Below are 18619 nucleotides of genomic sequence, written 5' to 3' on the forward strand. Positions count from 1 at the left end.
ATGTGCTATGGTATTAAATGATTAGAAATGAAGTGATGTTGGAGGATTGCTACTGTATACATTGTGTACAAGTTGAAATAGAGAAGAGTGACTGTGTAGAGTGGACATGTTTTAGGAGTCAGAGTCTTTAGCGTCATGGCTGTCACCCGCACTGCGTCTGTAAACTTAATCTGCTGTCAAAAATAGAGCTTGCCAATGTCAGTGACTTTACTGGGTCGTCTCAAGGAACCAATTTAAGATTACAGAAGGATATTCCAGGGCAGCAGCATTTCACTGGTTGGGTATAATCAAACAGCCATAAACGTCGAATGGAATACAATCCATTATATTGGCAAAACAAGGAAATTTAATAAAAAACAACATTCAATAAATAAACACATAAGCAAACCAGAATGTCCCTAAACATTTTTAGCATTTTCTGACTACAGATACCAAATGTCAGTGATCCTTCAGTCTGGAGAGTAATGTATAGTAACCAAAAAGCAATATACTGTATGTATGTTTATCATGGCGTCATCAACCAATCAGCATTTGTAGCACAATCAGTCACATGACATTTGCAAGCAAGGAAAGAGCCAAATCAAATGATGATGGCAGCTTTCAGGATCATGTGCTTTCTGGGGGACACTGTGACATTAACTAAACCCCATTAAAATCAAAAGAAGCCAATGCAAACCAGACTTTCTAGTTCTTAAATTACATCTATGTGATTCTTAGATTTTACTAACTGGATTTAATATTACTCTTACGTCCCAAAGAAACAATACAGACTAATTAGAATGTGAACATTAACAAGATATAATGTTTATCCAAGTTCACAAATCCAATTCATTGTTTCATAGTTCTGGCCTAAAGTCCCATTTAAATTCACCAGTTTAATTTATTAATTTAATTTAATTTAATTTACTATTCAGCTTTGGCCTAAAAGTGACTTCTCCTCTGATTCAAACTGGTAGTATATAATTTTTGTAAAGACTTTGCTTAATATCCCTCTGGCTGTAAGAAATGATGGTGGAAAGTGAGTGTAAATGCTATAAATATATCTTCTTGCTTGTCCATAAATGGTGTACAGGGAGGCGGTGTGCTCCATGTGGGGGAATGAGCGGTTTTGTTTTCATCAGCTACTGACTCCCAGGCGACTTGAGCCTGATGTGTGTGTGTTAAGTGCTGCTCTACTCTTTTTCTGGGTAAGTGTGCAAAATGTGCATGTAATTTAATGCTTCTGCACTTCGATTTAAATTATTAAAAGTGATTATTAACACTACAAAAATCTGTATTATACTAGACCTATTCAAATCTGCATCTACAAAGATGTCAAAACACATTGCACTGTCCTTGGTTTAATACTTCATTAGCTTTAATGCTAATGATAGTGATCATCATTAAGATTATGATCATGATGGACTTATGAAAGCCTAATGGACCTATTAAGTGATTTTATATTCTTAGACTTGCTGCTGACTGCTTAGAGATAATTGTAAGCTCTACATTTATATACAGACACAGTGTTAAATATATTATTATTATTATTATTATTATTATTATTATTATTATTATTATTATTGTTATCACTGCATTTGCCATAGCTTACAAAGTACAGCACAAATTCTTCGCATTTATGTTTCCCAACTGTTCTTCAGTTACAACCTAAATATATATTTCAGTTCAAAATCAAGATTGAATTCCTTACTTGTTTTACCAGCTGTGTTTAAAATAGACATTTTGGGTGTGTCAGACAATAAAGTCCATCCACGTTGCCTGTAGATATTAATACAATTCTTCAAAAGTAAAGGCATGTTTTATATTAATAATTATATATATATATATATATATATATATATATATATATATATATATATATATATATATATATATATAGTATATATCTATATATATATATATATATATATATATAAAATATATTAATAATTCAACAAGGACTGGTATAGTTAAGGGAAGTTGCTGATACTGTACTTCTCATTTTTAGTTATAATTATAGAGGTTGAACAAAAGGAAAACTTATTATGTAATGTAAGTTTCTTACAAGAATTATTGTAGGTGGGGGTGCTCTTGTGGTGCAGCAGTCTAATCAGCTATCACACCACTGCAGTGTTCGAACTTGCATTTTCAAATCTCAGAGGAGTTTCTCAGAAGAAGTGTCCAAACAAACACAATTATTTGAGGACGAGCGACTGGTCTGGAATGGCTGCAGAAGTGTGTGTGGGGGTCACATCGGGCTTAGTGTTACTCTTTGTATGCGGTACGGCTCTGTATGGGAACCCAACGCTGGCTGGTGATAAGAAGTGGCCGCGGAATGGACGGCTTTCCTGACAAGATTAAGGGTTGTGCAAGGTGTAAGCAGCAGCAGATTCACAACTGGGAATTGGAAATGACTAGATTGGCAGATAAAGGGGGAAAATTCAGAAAAAAACATTTATGTGGAAACATGACAAAATCTACTGTGCCGGAAATATGTTCTGAGCCAAAGGTCTGAGACTAGTAATGAAAATGCCTTCTAGTTTGCATTTTCATTTGTTTAATACATTATTTTCATTCTAAGGCATATAATCATAATAGCAGACTATGTGAAAAATTTTAAATGTTTATAGATTTCAAAACTTCCAACTATTTGCTATGGCCATATTTATGATAGGTGAGCAATAGCTTCAAAAGTGTTTATTTTTAATGCTTCTAAGCTTCTGATGAGTAGATGAACGTTGTCAAGCACACTTCACAGTCACAGTTGTTGTAGCATGTTCTTCAATGTTAAGGGTACAACTTAAGTAAATCTGTTCTTTTGTAGAAAGAAATGTATGGTTAATACTGAGAACTAAAAATGCTTAAGAACAGCTTTTAAACTTGATTTAAATGTATTAAACTTTTATAATTGTAGAAAATCCACATTAAATTGATTAAAATGCTCAAATAATTTTCCAAAATAAATAATAATGTATATAAAAATATATGAAAAAAACATTATACACCAACCATTCAGTCACAGAAAAGGAACAGATACAAAAATCATATTTCAAGACCTTATTGTTCTTGTTAATAAACAAACAACAAAAAGGTCTTAACGGGGTTTTGTAAATTGTTTTTTTTATATAAATGGGTCATTATCTGGACAGAGTGGAATTTTCATTTTAACAAATAAGTATTGTAAGCACTTCCAGTGTGTTTACAGTATGTACTTTAGTAAACATGTGACCTAGGTAGAACAAGTCTTAGAACAGAAAATAGATTAAGTGTTAACCCCAGTGACCAAAATATTTTAGAACAAAATGTGAAAAAATACATGTAATGATAATGATGACAATGATAATGAAATGTTTTTTTTTTCTTATAATGACCAGCAAATATTTATCTTTTTGGGGTCATTAATTTTCATTAAAATATAAGCACATTAAATTGTGTTAACTAGATCATTAAAATATGCTTAAATAGATAATGAAGGCTGATAATCTATTATGCAATATGCTTTAGAATCAGCACGAGTAACAATAAACTATAAAATTTTTCTGAAATCTCACATGGACTATAGAATTGATCAAATACACTCAAATAAAATCATACATATTAAATCATCAAGGCAAGACACAGCTTCACTAACTCTGGCATGATATAACTGATGATATACTTAATGGTGGGAGTAATGGAGTCTTTAATGAACATGCAAAGTCGTTTAATTAATGGGGTTTCTTCATTCAGATCATGGTTTGATCTACATCACAGAACACTTTATTATGCACTCTGATCTTTCATCCACAATTCTAATTTTAAACCACTCTTTGAGGCCGGGGTTCCCTTTGGGCCACAGTTCTGTTCTGTAATACATTCTGTAACATCCAAATCACATTCAGTACACTGACCTCAAACGGATTTCAATTACACTTGCTTTATTGCTATCATTACTAAATTACTAATGTCAATGTTTTTCATTTGTAGGTTCTTTTCTGGTAGTTGAACATGGCTGCAGCTGTCGTGAGACACAAGCACTTTACTCACGACTATCGTAGTAAAGAGTCAAAATATGTGGTAAAGGAATATTCCAGGTGAGATTCTGAGACCACTGAATTATTATTTAACAATCAATTAATTTTAATAAGCCTGACAGTGCTGTGCTGATACAAAATTATCAAATAAAGAGCAACATGTTGTTAGCAACCTGATGCTGTTATCATATTTACATTCACATTTATGGCACTTAGCAGATGCTTTTATTCAAAGTGACTTACAATGTGACCATATACAGTACTATTATTTTTGTGTTAAGGGCCTTGCTCAATTGACCAACCAGTCAGATGTGCAACAAGCCAAAGATCAGGTGTTCACATACTTTTGACAATAGTATAGGATATATTATGTCATATGTATAGGGGATCACCAACACTCCTTCAAGAAATTTCGTCCAAGACTTTATGGACATAGTGGCAAACACTAAATGTGAAGTAATGTACTGTATGTGGAAAGGAGTGTACACTTACCCTTCTAAAGGAATGGCAGTGCACCCTTCTTGCTCCCTCATACTAAACAGAAAGGCCCATGGTTAGATAGGGGGAGCCTAGAAGAGAGGTACCTGTAAGAGAGGGGTAAAACATGATTGGCTATGTCTGAGAGGGGGATGGCTGAGGTCTTGAGAAGAATTGGCATCCTTTGGCATCCTGTCCAGGGTGTGGTACTACATTGCACCCAGTGATTCTGCAGTAGCCACTACGACCCTTACCAGGATGAAACAAAGGTAAAACTTGAAAATGAGATTCTAAAGTAAGAATATTATACCAGCGGCAAACATGTTGGTGTTAGTGTGACAGTGTAGAAATACAGTACTGTGCTGTCTCAGGACCTGTACACTCTCTGCAAATTCTTGAGAAAAATGTAAGATCATCTGTTCACGTGTGTGTGACGTGTAAGGTTGAGGTTTTGCAGCATGAAATTGATTCAAATTACAAAACAAGTTCACAATTAAATAGCTATAAAGAAACAATATAAAGGTGTTGGAGTGGAATAGTAAAAATCTCAACCTGAACCTAGTATGGTTACCTTGGCGAGATCTGAAACAAGCAATTTAGGCCCAAAACCTGGCAGTGTGTATGATTCAAAAGAAAGTGTTTAGTTGCAGTTATTGTATGTGCTGCAACTGGTTATGGAGGAAATGACCTTTTTATTAACATGGGTATTGTAAAACTTCAGTTTCTTATTTAAATAAGATTAGGTTTGTGAACTAAATTTGAATTTGATGCCTGTTACATTCTCAAAGAATGCAGGGACAGGCAAAATAAGAGTAAATGTTACACTGTTATAAAACATCACACAGTAAGTAGGTAAAACAGGTAAGGATATCATGATTGGAAAAAGGAGAGCTACAAAAAGCGCAGTCTTCTCAAGCAAGGATGGGTCATGGCTCTTGGTCTTACTTTGTGAGAGAATAGTCAATCGGAAAAAGTACAGTTCTCAACAACAAAATTGCAAATCTCTGGAGAATTTCTGTCTAGGGCAAGGCCAGAAACCACTGCTGAATGTGTGTGACCTTCAAGCTATCAGATAGCATTGCAGTATAAACTATCACTTGACCTTGAGTTTTTTGTACATTCCATTTTAAAATGGTGAGCAATATTTTTTTTTTATTAACATACACTTTATAGCCAAAAGTTTGTGGACACTTGACCTTGAGTTTTTTGTACATTCCATTTCAAAATGGTAAGCAATAGTATAGTGTTAACTCTTAAGTTATAACAACCTCAACATTTTTATAAAATCACATTTGTGAGGTCACATATTGAAGTTGGTCTGTATTGCAATGTCTGACATGCAATCTGTTTTTCCTTTAATTATTAAGGTGCTCATTAGGATTGAATTTAGCAATTAAAGTTAAGGTACTGAAATTCTGATGACAGGTCGCTGCTCAAGCCCCACCACTAACACATGACCACTGAGCCATACCCTTAATTCTTAATTGTATAAATACAAGCATCTCTAAAATGCCATGAATATATTAGAAGTTGTTTTTATACTTTATATATTCCATACACATGGAATATACTGTACATGGGTGTGGCTAAAACACCTTAACTCATTAATTAGGAGGGGTGTCCACAGGCTTTAGGCCATATAATGTACACTCATATACATATGCACTAAATTAACTATAAATTATGTGAATGTCTGCATTTAGCTCTCAAGTTGAAGAAGTGAAATACGAATACAAAACAACAAAGAATATCAGAAATGTGGTAAGATCATTTTATAAATATCTACACATTACATCATAAAATTATGTAGAAAAGCTCTATAACATTCAATGGATGCAAAGCATATATAAATATACACATGTAATGACAGTAATCTGAAATGTAGACCCCTCTACTAGAAGAAGATGCCTTTATTTGTCATATATACAGTGTATCACAAAAGTGAGTACACCCCTCACATTTCTGCAAATATTTCATTATATCTTTTCATTGGACAACACTATAGACATGAAACTTGGATATAACTTAGAGTAGTCAGTGTACAACTTGTATAGCAGTGTAGATTTACTGTCTTCTGAAAATAACTCAACACACAGCCATTAATGTCTAAATAGCTGCAACATAAGTGAGTACACCCCACAGTGAACATGTCCAAATTGTGCCCAAAGGGTCAATATTTTGTGTGACCACCATTATTATCCAGCACTGCCTTAACCCTCCTGGGCATGGAATTCACCAGAGCTGCACAGGTTGCTACTGGAATCCTCTTCCACTCCTCCATGATGACATCACGGAGCTGGTGGATGTTAGACACCTTGAACTCCTCCACCTTCCACTTGAGGATGTACCACAGGTGCTCAATTGGGTTTAGTCCATCACCTTTACCTTCAGCTTCCTCAGCAAGGCAGTTGTCATCTTGGAGGTTGTGTTTGGGGTCATTATCCTGTTGGAAAATTGCCATGAGGCCCAGTTTTCGAAGGGAGAGGATCATGCTCTGTTTCAGAATGTCACAGTACATGTTGGAATTCATGTTTCCCTCAATGAACTGCAGCTCCCCAGTGCCAGCAACACTCATGCAGCCCAAGACCATGATGCTACCACCACCATGCTTGACTGTAGGCAAGATACAGTTGTCTTGGTACTTCTCACCAGGGCGCCGCCACACATGCTGGACACCATCTGAGCCAAACAAGTTTATCTTGGTCTCGTCAGACCACAGGGCATTCCAGTAAACCATGTTCTTGGACTGCTTGTCTTCAGCAAACTGTTTGCGGGCTTTCTTGTGCGTCAGCTTCCTTCTGGGATGACGACCATGCAGACCGAGTTGATGCAGTGTGCGGCGTATGGTCTGAGCACTGACAGGCTGACCTCCCACGTCTTCAACCTCTGCAGCAATGCTGGCAGCACTCATGTGTCTATTTTTTAAAGCCAACCTCTGGATATGATGCCGAACACGTGGACTCAACTTCTTTGGTCGACCCTGGCGAAGCCTGTTCCGAGTGGAACCTGTCCTGGAAAACCGCTGTATGACCTTGGCCACCATGCTGTAGCTCAGTTTCAGGGTGTTAGCAATCTTCTTATAGCCCAGGCCATCTTTGTGGAGAGCAACAATTCTATTTCTCACATCCTCAGAGAGTTCTTTGCCATGAGGTGCCATGTTGAATATCCAGTGGCCAGTATGAGAGAATTGTACCCAAAACACCAAATTTAACAGCCCTGCTCCCCATTTACACCTGGGACCTTGACACATGACACCAGGGAGGGACAACGACACATTTGGGCACAATTTGGACATGTTCACTGTGGGGTGTACTCACTTATGTTGCCAGCTATTTAGACATTAATGGCTGTGTGTTGAGTTATTTTCAGAAGACAGTAAATCTACACTGCTATACAAGTTGTACACTGACTACTCTAAGTTATATCCAAGTTTCATGTCTATAGTGTTGTCCCATGAAAAGATATAATGAAATATTTGCAGAAATGTGAGGGGTGTACTCACTTTTGTGATACACTGTACATATACAGGTGTACAGTACAACTAAATTCTTTCTTCGCATATCCCAGCTTGTTTGGAAGGTGGGTCAGAGTGCAGGGTCAGTCATTGTACAGCGCCCCTGGAGCAGAGAGGGTTAAGGGCCTTGCTCAAGAGAAAACTGTGGCAGAGCTGGGATTTGAACTCTCAGCTTTTAAGTTGATAGCCCAAAGCCCTACCCACTAGAAAGAAAGAAAGAAAGATATCCTTTATTTGTCATATATACATATACAGATGTACAGTACAATGCAATTCTTTCTTCGCATATCCCAGCTGGTGTTGGAAGCTGGGGTCAGAGCGCAGGGTCAGCCAACTTACGGCGCCCCTGGAGCAGACAGGGTTAAGGGCCTTGCTCAAGGACCCAACAGTGGCTACATAGCAGAGCCTGGATTTGAACCGCCAATCTTCCGGTTGATAGCCCAAAGCCCTACCCACTAGGCTACCACTGCCCCAAGTACAAGTCTGCAAATGTTCAGATCTGAAAACTGTTTTATTATTATAACTGAATCATTATTATGATTACGATTGACTATAGCAGGTAACTCTGTAGCCAATAAAGGTCAGAAAAAAATCCCAACACCTACATTATGCTGGCAAGAACTCAAAATGATGTATTTTACTCTTATATACAGTACAATTAGACACCACCACCATGATCACTAGGTATACAGTAGGTGTACGAAATGAATGCATTGTTAATGTAACCACATTGGAATCTGGTGTTTGTTAAAAGCTACTTTTACTGGGATTTAGTTCTATAGTTGAATTAGACAAAAAAATGATTATACAGAAAAGTCACTAAGTGTTGTAAGGATCTGTACATTTTGGGTTTGTTTCTTTTACAGACCCTGAAAATATAATTAAAATACACAATTTCATAGATTCTAAAGTACCAGGGGCATTTAAATAAAAAAAAGATCTGACTGCCAAAAAAGTAAAATTGGATTGTGTATGAGTCTTTCAGCAGGAAAGTAATCTAAAAACTCACAAAATGGTATGATGACAACCAAATCAAATTTTTATCTTATTCTTATTCTTCTAAAGTCTTAGAAGTGCTTTGAAATACCTTACTCTGTACTCTTACTTTCACTAACTTAGTGCTTTTATGTTGGCAAAGTGAGATTGCACAATGTAACAAGGTCAGGGATGACAATAATTATGACAAGTAATTTATTGTTCATAATGATTTTTTATTTTCTTGAAGTAAATTGACTTTGCAACATTTAATATTTAATATACACAAATATTTAATGCAACATTTTTACTAAGCCTATGGAAATGTAAAGCTTGCTTCATTGTGGATAGTGTTGCCTACGACCTCTTGCCGACAACATTGTAATAGATGCAATCAAACTTTATTTGGTGCAGGAAAATCACCAGCTGTGCTAAAAAAATAAATAAATAAAAGGCCAAGCACAAAAATGTTAATAGACGTAATATATATATATATATATATATATATATATATGTATATAATATACAGTGTATCACAAAAGTGAGTACACCCCTCACATTTCTGCAAATATTTTATTATATCTTTTCATGGGACAACACTATAGAAATAAAACTTGGATATAACTTAGAGTAGTCAGTGTACAACTTGTATAGCAGTGTAGATTTACTGTCTTCTGAAAATAACTCAACACACAGCCATTAATGTCTAAATGGCTGGCAACATAAGTGAGTACACCCCACAGTGAACATGTCCAAATTGTGCCCAAAGTGTCAATATTTTGTGTGACCACCATTATTATCCAGCACTGCCTTAACCCTCCTGGGCATGGAATTCACCAGAGCTGCACAGGTTGCTACTGGAATCCTCTTCCACTCCTCCATGATGACATCACGGAGCTGGTGGTTGTTAGACACCTTGAACTCCTACACCTTCCACTTGAGGATGCGCCACAGGTGCTCAATTGGGTTTAGTCCATCACCTTTACCTTCAGCTTCCTCAGCAAGGCAGTTGTCATCTTGGAGGTTGTGTTTGGGGTCGTTATCCTGTTGGAAAACTGCCATGAGGCCCAGTTTTCGAAGGGAGGGGATCATGCTCTGTTTCAGAATGTCACAGTACATGTTGGAATTCATGTTTCCCTCAATGAACTGCAGCTCCCCAGTGCCAGCAACACTCATGACGACCATGCAGACCGAGTTGATGCAGTGTGCGGCGTATGGTCTGAGCACTGACAGGCTGACCTCCCACGTCTTCAACCTCTGCAGCAATGCTGGCAGCACTCATGTGTCTATTTTTTAACGCCAACCTCTGGATATGACGCCGAACACGTGGACTCAACTTCTTTGGTCGACCCTGGCGAAGCCTGTTCCGAGTGGAACCTGTCCTGGAAAACTGCTGTATGACCTTGGCCACCATGCTGTAGCTCAGTTTCAGGGTGTTAGCAATCTTCTTATAGCCCAGGCCATCTTTGTGGAGAGCAACAATTCTATTTCTCACATCCTCAGAGAGTTCTTTGCCATGAGGTGCCATGTTGAATATCCAGTGGCCAGTATGAGAGAATTGTACCCAAAACACCAAATTTAACAGCCCTGCTCCCCATTTACACCTGGGACCTTGACACATGACACCAGGGAGGGACAACGACACATTTGGGCACAATTTGGACATGTTCACTGTGGGGTGTACTCACTTATGTTGCCAGCTATTTAGACATTAATGGCTGTGTGTTGAGTTATTTTCAGAAGACAGTAAATCTACACTGCTATACAAGCTGTACACTGACTACTCTAAGTTATATCCAAGTTTCATGTCTATAGTGTTGTCCCATGAAAAGATATAATGAAATATTTGCAGAAATGTGAGGGGTGTACTCACTTTTGTGATACACTGTATACACACACACACACACACACATATATATATATATTACGTTTTAAAGCACCAAAGCTTCTCAGTAGTAAAAAAAGTTTTTTTTTGTTTTTGTTTTTTTATCTGACAGGTGGAGAGGAAAATTCCAGAAAAGTACATCCGTGAGTCATCCATGATCAGGGGCCCCAAGTTCCTGGTTAGGCTCAGGTCACACACTGTACTTGAGAACACCCCTATAAAGCTTTTCTGCACTGTAGAGGGGTACCCAACCCCAATCGTCAAATGGTAAGTCCTAATCAAAACAAATGAGTCCCCTTAAAACAAGTACAGATGTATCACATGTCCCACTGACTCAAAAATATGAACCATGGGAGGCGCCCAGGTGGCTTCGAAACTTGGTTCAAAACTCGCCATTGCCACCGGTCGGCTGGGCGCCATCTAGCGGGTATAATCGCCAGTGCCTGCAGCAGACACTAATTGGCCACCGTGTCTGCTAGGGCAGGATGATCGGACTATGTGGGTGGGGTCTTCAAATGCTGTGCAAGGACCCTGATTGGCAGATAGAGGCGCCTGAGCATTAACCATGGGCGAAATAAGGGGTCCACTAAGGACTGCGCACATGTCGGAGGAGGCGTGAGCAGCAACATACCCTTCTTGAATGCAGTCGGGGATCTTTAGCAGCGGAAGACAAATTGACTATACTAAATTGGGAGAAAATGCATAAATAAATACAATGAAAAATATGAAACATGATCAGTTCTTTTTTGCATACTTCTTAGCAGTGAAGTTACTGGAAATGAACTTGACCTAGTTTTAAACCTGGCTGTGTTTAATTAGCTGCAACAACCAATTCAATTTGATGTACTTGTTTATGAAGTTACCAAGTTAAAAAGTTAAATAATAAAAAAAAAAGTTAAATGGTTAAATAATAAACTTTGTTACTATAATGCAGTAAACTATGTGTAACAAAATGTTTTGTAAATTTAATGTTTTGTTTTATTATGAAATAAAAGAAAAGAAAATTACTATTAAGTCATTAGATGTCCCAAAACAAAGGTAAGAAAGGTCATTACTTTTTACACTACTATGTTTCACTTTCTTACCTGAGTAATAATGACCTTGGTGTAATCTATTTTAAAATCTTAATCAATAATCAGATTTAAAATATATTTTGTATTATCATTTGGGGGGAGGAGGACATACAATACCTCCTAATACATTTTCAGTATTTAGGAGACAATTTAATCCAAAGAGGCTTACAATTGTTACTTATTGTTGTTAAAGAGTCAAAATTTGAATATTGCTACATGTAAGCTAATGCTACTGCACACTGAATTGACGTTACTAGAGAAGCCTCTTAAATAACTGCATGAAGGAGCATGATTCACCAGTGTAACAGTGGGTGATATTCACAAGTTTTAGTTTATATTTTTAGTAGCTAGCTACATTAAAGTAGAAAGCAAGGATGGTTGGGTGTTACGCCTTTGGTTGCAGTCACCAAACTTGTTACGCCTTGCTTTGGTGTAGTTCAATGACGTCTAATTAGTGTGCAGTAGCATTAGCTTTCGTGTAGCATTATTAGTATTACGACCCTTTAACAACCTTGTAATTCAGAGGATCCAGTGATGTACAGGAGAAAAATGTACACAGGACAAAACATATAGGGCTCTGAACATGTTTATTTAGCACAGGATGAGTTAGAGACGATTTTTTGAAAACCCCATTCATTTTTGCCATAGGAAATCGGGCTTAGACCCGGGTCTCCAAATATGGGCATAACGAGGAATACAGAATGACGCATGACTTCAGTGGTCTATTACTGCTCACTCTTTGTAGCCAAGTAAAAACATATTTATTCCACAAAGTCTTGAGTTTAGTTAGATTTGATCAATAAAAAATAAAATAATACATTTAAGTAAAGTTGAAATAACAGATTGAGCAATCAGTCATTAAAAATTTGCTGCTGAACTTTAGCAACCCAGGCTTGGTCTTGCCATTAATTACTGCGAAGTTTCAAACAACTTGTCTGCATGAGTTTGTTTGCTTTTGGTACTATGGTTATCTTACCACATTCTAAAAATGCCAGTAGATTGACTTTCTATAATTCTACAAGCAAAGTTATTTTAAGTGGAACACTAAAAGTTCACACAATTCTCCTTGGCTGAATAAGCCCACTTTTTGAAGTCCAGGAAAGGCTGGTATTTAAATATGGACACAGCACTTGAAAGTCTGGTCTGAACAAAATGTGATTTTTAATTTTATTAAAAAATGTGAAAATTACATCTGCCCTATATTATAATGTACAGTTGAGGATATTGCAATATGCACTTGTAAGAGACATGTAAGTTATGTTATCATCATTTTAATCATTTATGTAACTGTTATTTTTTTATGACAATAAAAAAACCAAAAAAATGAATATGAATAATTATGCTGGGTCAAAAATAAAGCAACTTAGATTTATCTAGTAATGCAGTTTGATAACATCATTTCATTTTCCCTTTTTATTCCTCGTTTGTCATCATGATTGATTACAGCAATTACACTGAACCACAAGCATTGCTGTAGGAAAATAGGAAAAGTTTGCATAGTGATTGAGTCATTTCCAAGCGACTTCTGTTCCAAAGGTCACCAGTACAAACAATCGTGCCTCAAAGTGCATCAATTCATGTTCTCTTTTTAGAAGTCAGGAAAAAACTTAATGCTATAACTATCACTAACATTTATCTAAATGTAATCCAAAAACCACCAAAAACAAGCCATACATTATAATATAAGTACCACTCTCCCAAGTTAAGCAACCTTTAAAATGCCTGGCTTGGAGGCTCCAGTGCAATAATAAAGCTCATGCTTCAAAATCGAGCTTCAAAATCCTGCTTTAACCAGAGTTGTACCTTTAAGCTTGTTTATGGCTTTCAAAAGTGTCTGATAAGGCATAAAAAGCTAAGAAACCTCCACTGATCAGCCATAACATTAAAACCACCTCCTTGTTTCTACACTTACTGTCCATTTTATCAGCTCCACTCACCATAAAGGAGCACTTTGTTCTACAATTACTGACTGTAGTCCATCGGTTTCTCTGCATGCTTTGTTAGCCCCCTTTCATGCTGTTCTTCAATGGTCAGGACCCCACAGGACCACTACAAAGCAGGGATTATTTTGGTGGTGGGTCATTCTCAGCACTGCAGTGACACTGACATGGTGGTGGTGTGTTAGTGTGTGTTGTGCTGGTATGAGTGGATAAGACGCAGCAGATCTAATGGAGTTTTTAAACACCTCACTGTCACTGCTGGACTGAGAATAGTCCACCAAATATACAAATATATCCAGCCAACAGCGCCCTGTGGGCAGCGTCCTGTGACCACTGATGAAGGTCTAGAAGATGCCCAACTCAAACAGCAGCAATAGATGAGCGATTGTCTGTATCTGACTTTATCCACAAGGTGGACCAACTAGGTAGGAGTGTCTAATTAAGTGGACAGTGAGTGGACACAGTATTTAAAAACTCTAGCAGCACTGCTGTGTTTGATCCACTCATACCAGCACAACACACACTAACACACCACCACCAAGTCATTGTCACTGCAGTGCTGAGAATGATCCACCACCTAAATAATTCCTGCTCTGTGGTGGTCCTGTGGGGGTCCTGACCATTGAAGAACAGGGTGAAAGCAGGCTAAAAAGTATGTAGAGAAACAGATGGACTACAGTCAGTAATTGTAGATCTACAAAGTGCTCCTATATGGTAAGTGGAGCTGATAAAATGGACAGTGAGTGTAGAAACAATTTTGTCATAAGACTTTACTTGACCAGTAAAGTACAGAAGGCAAACAGGCACCTGCCAATCATGTGTCAAGGTTCTGTCAAAGTAGCATTTTTTTACTGTAACATGTTAAATATATTTATGGTACTAATAAAAGAAGGTGTATGTTAAATGTAATGTGTATTTAAAATGCAATGAATCTTTTAAATTTGGTTTATAAACTTATGAATGTGTGTGCTGGAATATGCATTGACGTTTATGGAACAATTCTCTCTTTGTTCTGATTTATGACAGGTTCAAGGATGACATTCTTCTTGACATTTCCTCCGGAAATTACTTTGTGGAGGGCACTGCTGGAATTCACTGCCTCACCATCCTGAAGTAATTAAAGAATTTATGTGGAGTTTTTCAATCAGCGGGTGGTAATTGATGTCAAATACCCACAGTTCAGCATTTATTGTATGAATAATATGCAATATATAATAGAATTGTTTAATTCAGTCTAATTTCAGTCAGACATACCAACTGCATATGCAGAGGGAAAATAATTATTGTTAAATTGGTCATATTTCTAAGTGGATTTTATAATTCAGGCTAATTAAGTCATATTTTGTCAAATCCTCTCAGAAAAATGAAAATGTACATAAAACATGATTGTCAGCTTTACAGTGTTTTAATATACTGGGTCCTCTCTGCAATTTAAAATGGAATATGTTACATGTCTCACACCAGCTGAACATACATAGTGGCACAGCTGGTAGTGTGGGTGCAGCACTTTACCAGGGCTTCGGGAATGTGGGTTTTACTGTCTGTGAGGAGTCTGGAATGTTTCATACTACCAACCTGTTTAAATCAAATCGGTGACCTCTGATTTGATCGGAACCTTGATTAGTCTTTCCTGGTGGCACTGGACCCACTGCAATCCTAAGCAGGATATAGCAGATATTAAGGATCAATAAATATATGCTGATTCTGTATGACAAGTGTTCTGCTAAATAAGTCATTAGGAACAAATTGAGATGCATTACAATAAACAAAATGTTTAGTTTCCTGTAAAAAAAACCAAAAAAAACCACAAAAATATTTGTTGTGGGTGTGAATTAAGTTAGGTTTGGATTTTTTTGGGTATTAAAAATCTAAATGTTAATATTATAATAAAATGTCTTATATCCTTACATTAAGTTAAGAGACTTAATGTATATGTACAATAAGACATTGTACATAAAACATTTAATTATCATTAACATCAACCTTCATGCTGTAAAACTTATCATGCCTTTTTTTACACACTTAAAAAAGGTACTTGCTCATTATTTCAAAAGCAAAACTTACTAGCCTTATTAGGTAATACACTTAGAAATAATTATTAGCAGATGTTTAGAAAAATTGAAAGTATTAGGATGCCCCAACCATAATTTCTATTTTACCTGATGGCCAAATTTACCTGAATTCTCCCAACAGTTCTTATTACTGTGATAAAACTGACAAAATAACGATGAAAGCACATTATTCAGTATCTTAAATATGGGCCTTTGTGTATGTACACTACTCTTCACCGCTCCTCAAAAAGGCAGCGTGTAAGGGTGGAGTTACATAAGGGTGTGTAAGATTTTTCCCAAATTAGTCCCCCCACATCTTGAGCCCTGCTCAGCTGTTCATGCCCAAGTGCTGAGCTCAGTGTCATACGACCTGCCAGTTCCTTAAAGAAGACAGGATAGCATTCTGTACCCACATCAATATATCTCAGATCTCTATGTCAGTGTTTACAACAGAAATACAGCCCTCTTATAGCTTTTTGTGCTGTTTTTGGTGTATTTAATTTATTTATTTAGTTATTTTTGTTATTTTTGCTGAGATCACATTGCCATTTATACACATTAATGATTTTGAATCAACATTTACATAGTTCCTACAGGTATAAGTAAGATTTTTTAACGAAAATGCAATGCAATTTCACTTTCAAGCAAAAAACTTTTTACTTTTCCTTGACAAATGTGAATGTATGGCTTGGAGATGAAGGGCTCAGCTTTAAAATAGCAGCATTAGGGTGAAGGTCACATTACAGTACCTCTCCTCTCTACTCACAGTGAAGCAATTACCATTTACACTTTCCTGCTAACCATGTCCTGTAAATCAGATAAATACACCTAGGGATTTACAGTGTCTATTATTTTTAGTGGAAAAATAATAATTTAGCCAAATAGAAAAATATGAATATTGCCCCCTTTGTTTAGTAAATGACTATCTTCGTAACTATTACAGACATGGATCTTTTGCACAATATGAAGAAACAGTTTTGGCACATTCCTCTTTATGAAATTCTTCAAGTGATGCAATGTTAGTTGGGAAGTTGTTGTATATGTGATTATCTCACTCACATTCAGTTTTTTTATTTTAAACCATTGCACTGTTGCTTTGGCAGTGCATTTTGGGTTAATGTAATGCCAAAGATTTCCTTCCCAGTTTATTTTCTTTCATTTTTCAATCAATTCTAACTTAAGAGACATCCCTTGCTAAAAAGGACACACACATACCACTCAGAAATGTTTTATTGGATTAGTTTGGGTAATGTTGCTTGCAGCTCTTCCACAAATGCCATTTTAATGCCACTACATTGGATATTATCAGAATCAGAATCAGAATCAGAATCACTTTATTTCGCCAGGTATGTTACACATACGAGGAATTTGCTTTGGTGATACACTCAATGATACACACAATAGTCCACACAGTAGTACACACAATACACATAATAGTACAGACAATTACACATGTATGACATGTAACATAGAACATATTTAACAGACCCGACAGCACACGGACTGTTAACCAGTATTTACCAACATTTGCCCAACAGAACAACTTTGGTTAAAAAGTGTTACAGCTCTGGGGAAAAAGCTGTTAGCGTGTCTGGATGTGTTTGTTTTTATTGTCCTGAGTCTTCTGCCAGATGGAAGAGTTTGAAAAAGGTGATGTCCGGGATGAGAGGGATCTGCTGTAATTTTGCCGGCACGCTTCAGCACTCTGCTGTTGTAAATGTCCTGAAGCGTTGGCAGACTACATTCAATGATCCTCTCCGCTTTCCTGATTATACGCTGGAGTTTGGCTCGTTCATGTGATGTTGAGGAACCAAACCAGATGGTGATGGACGATGTAAGGATGGACTCTATTATTGCTGTGTAGAACTGGATCAGCAGACTCTGGGGCAGGTTGAATTTCTTCAGCTGTCTCAGGAAGGACATTCTCTGCTGAGCCCTCTTGGTGATGGAGAGTGTGTTCTTTTCCCATTTTAGGTCCCTGGATAAGGTGGTGCCCAGGAACTTAAGTGACTCCACCACTAAGGCCATAGAGCCATTAATTGTGAGGGGGGGTAAGGAGGGAGCGTTGCACCTGAAATCCACCACCATCTCTACAGTCTTTTGTGTGTTGATCAGCAGGTGGTTGTCGCTGCACCAGGAGACAAACTGCTCGACTTCCTTTCTGTAGGCAGACTCGTCACCATCGGTTATGAGGCCCACCACAGTGGTTTCATCAGCAAACTTAAGGATCTTTACAGCTGGTTCCTTAGAAACACAGTCATTGGTATAAAGACTGAAGAGAAGGGGTGAAAGCACACAGCCTTGTGGTACACCAGTACTTAGGTTCCGCTGGTCTGAAGTGTGTTTTCCTAGCCGTACCTGCTGTGTCCTATTTGTCAGAAAGTCCATGATCCACCGGCAGATGGCATCCGGCACTGACAGCTGGGACAGTTTGACCTGCAGCAGCTCTGGCACTATGGTGTTAAAAGCCGAGCTGAAGTCCACAAACAGAACTCGAACGTAGGTTCCAGGACTGTCGAGATGCTGTAGCATGAAGTGCAGGGCCACGTTGACTGCATCATCGACAGATCTATTTGCTCTGTATGCAAACTGCAGGGGATCCAGTAAAGAATTTGTGATGGTCTTCAGGTAGGCTAGGATCAAGTGTTCGAAGACCTTCATGACTACAGATGTCAGGGCTACAGGTCTGTAATCATTCAGTCCAGAAATGTT

The 18619-nt window shown here is 37.4% G+C and overlaps 1 protein-coding gene across 1 annotated transcript in view; it reads left to right on the forward strand.

The window, feature by feature from the left end:
• The first annotated feature begins 1134 nt into the window (after positions 1-1134).
• The window catches only part of myom2b (myomesin 2b), a 90167-nt gene continuing 72682 nt past the window's right edge, over positions 1135-18619 (forward strand). Inside the window, exons 1-5 of the mRNA XM_062995958.1 lie at positions 1135-1187; positions 3946-4052; positions 6173-6230; positions 10956-11110; positions 14883-14969. Coding sequence (XP_062852028.1) covers positions 3967-4052; positions 6173-6230; positions 10956-11110; positions 14883-14969 — 386 coding nt within the window. The 5' untranslated portion in view covers positions 1135-1187; positions 3946-3966. The remainder of the gene's footprint in view (positions 1188-3945; positions 4053-6172; positions 6231-10955; positions 11111-14882; positions 14970-18619) is intronic.

The sequence above is a fragment of the Trichomycterus rosablanca genome, chromosome 5, assembly GCF_030014385.1.
Source record: "Trichomycterus rosablanca isolate fTriRos1 chromosome 5, fTriRos1.hap1, whole genome shotgun sequence".
NCBI classification, from domain to species: domain Eukaryota; kingdom Metazoa; phylum Chordata; class Actinopteri; order Siluriformes; family Trichomycteridae; genus Trichomycterus; species Trichomycterus rosablanca.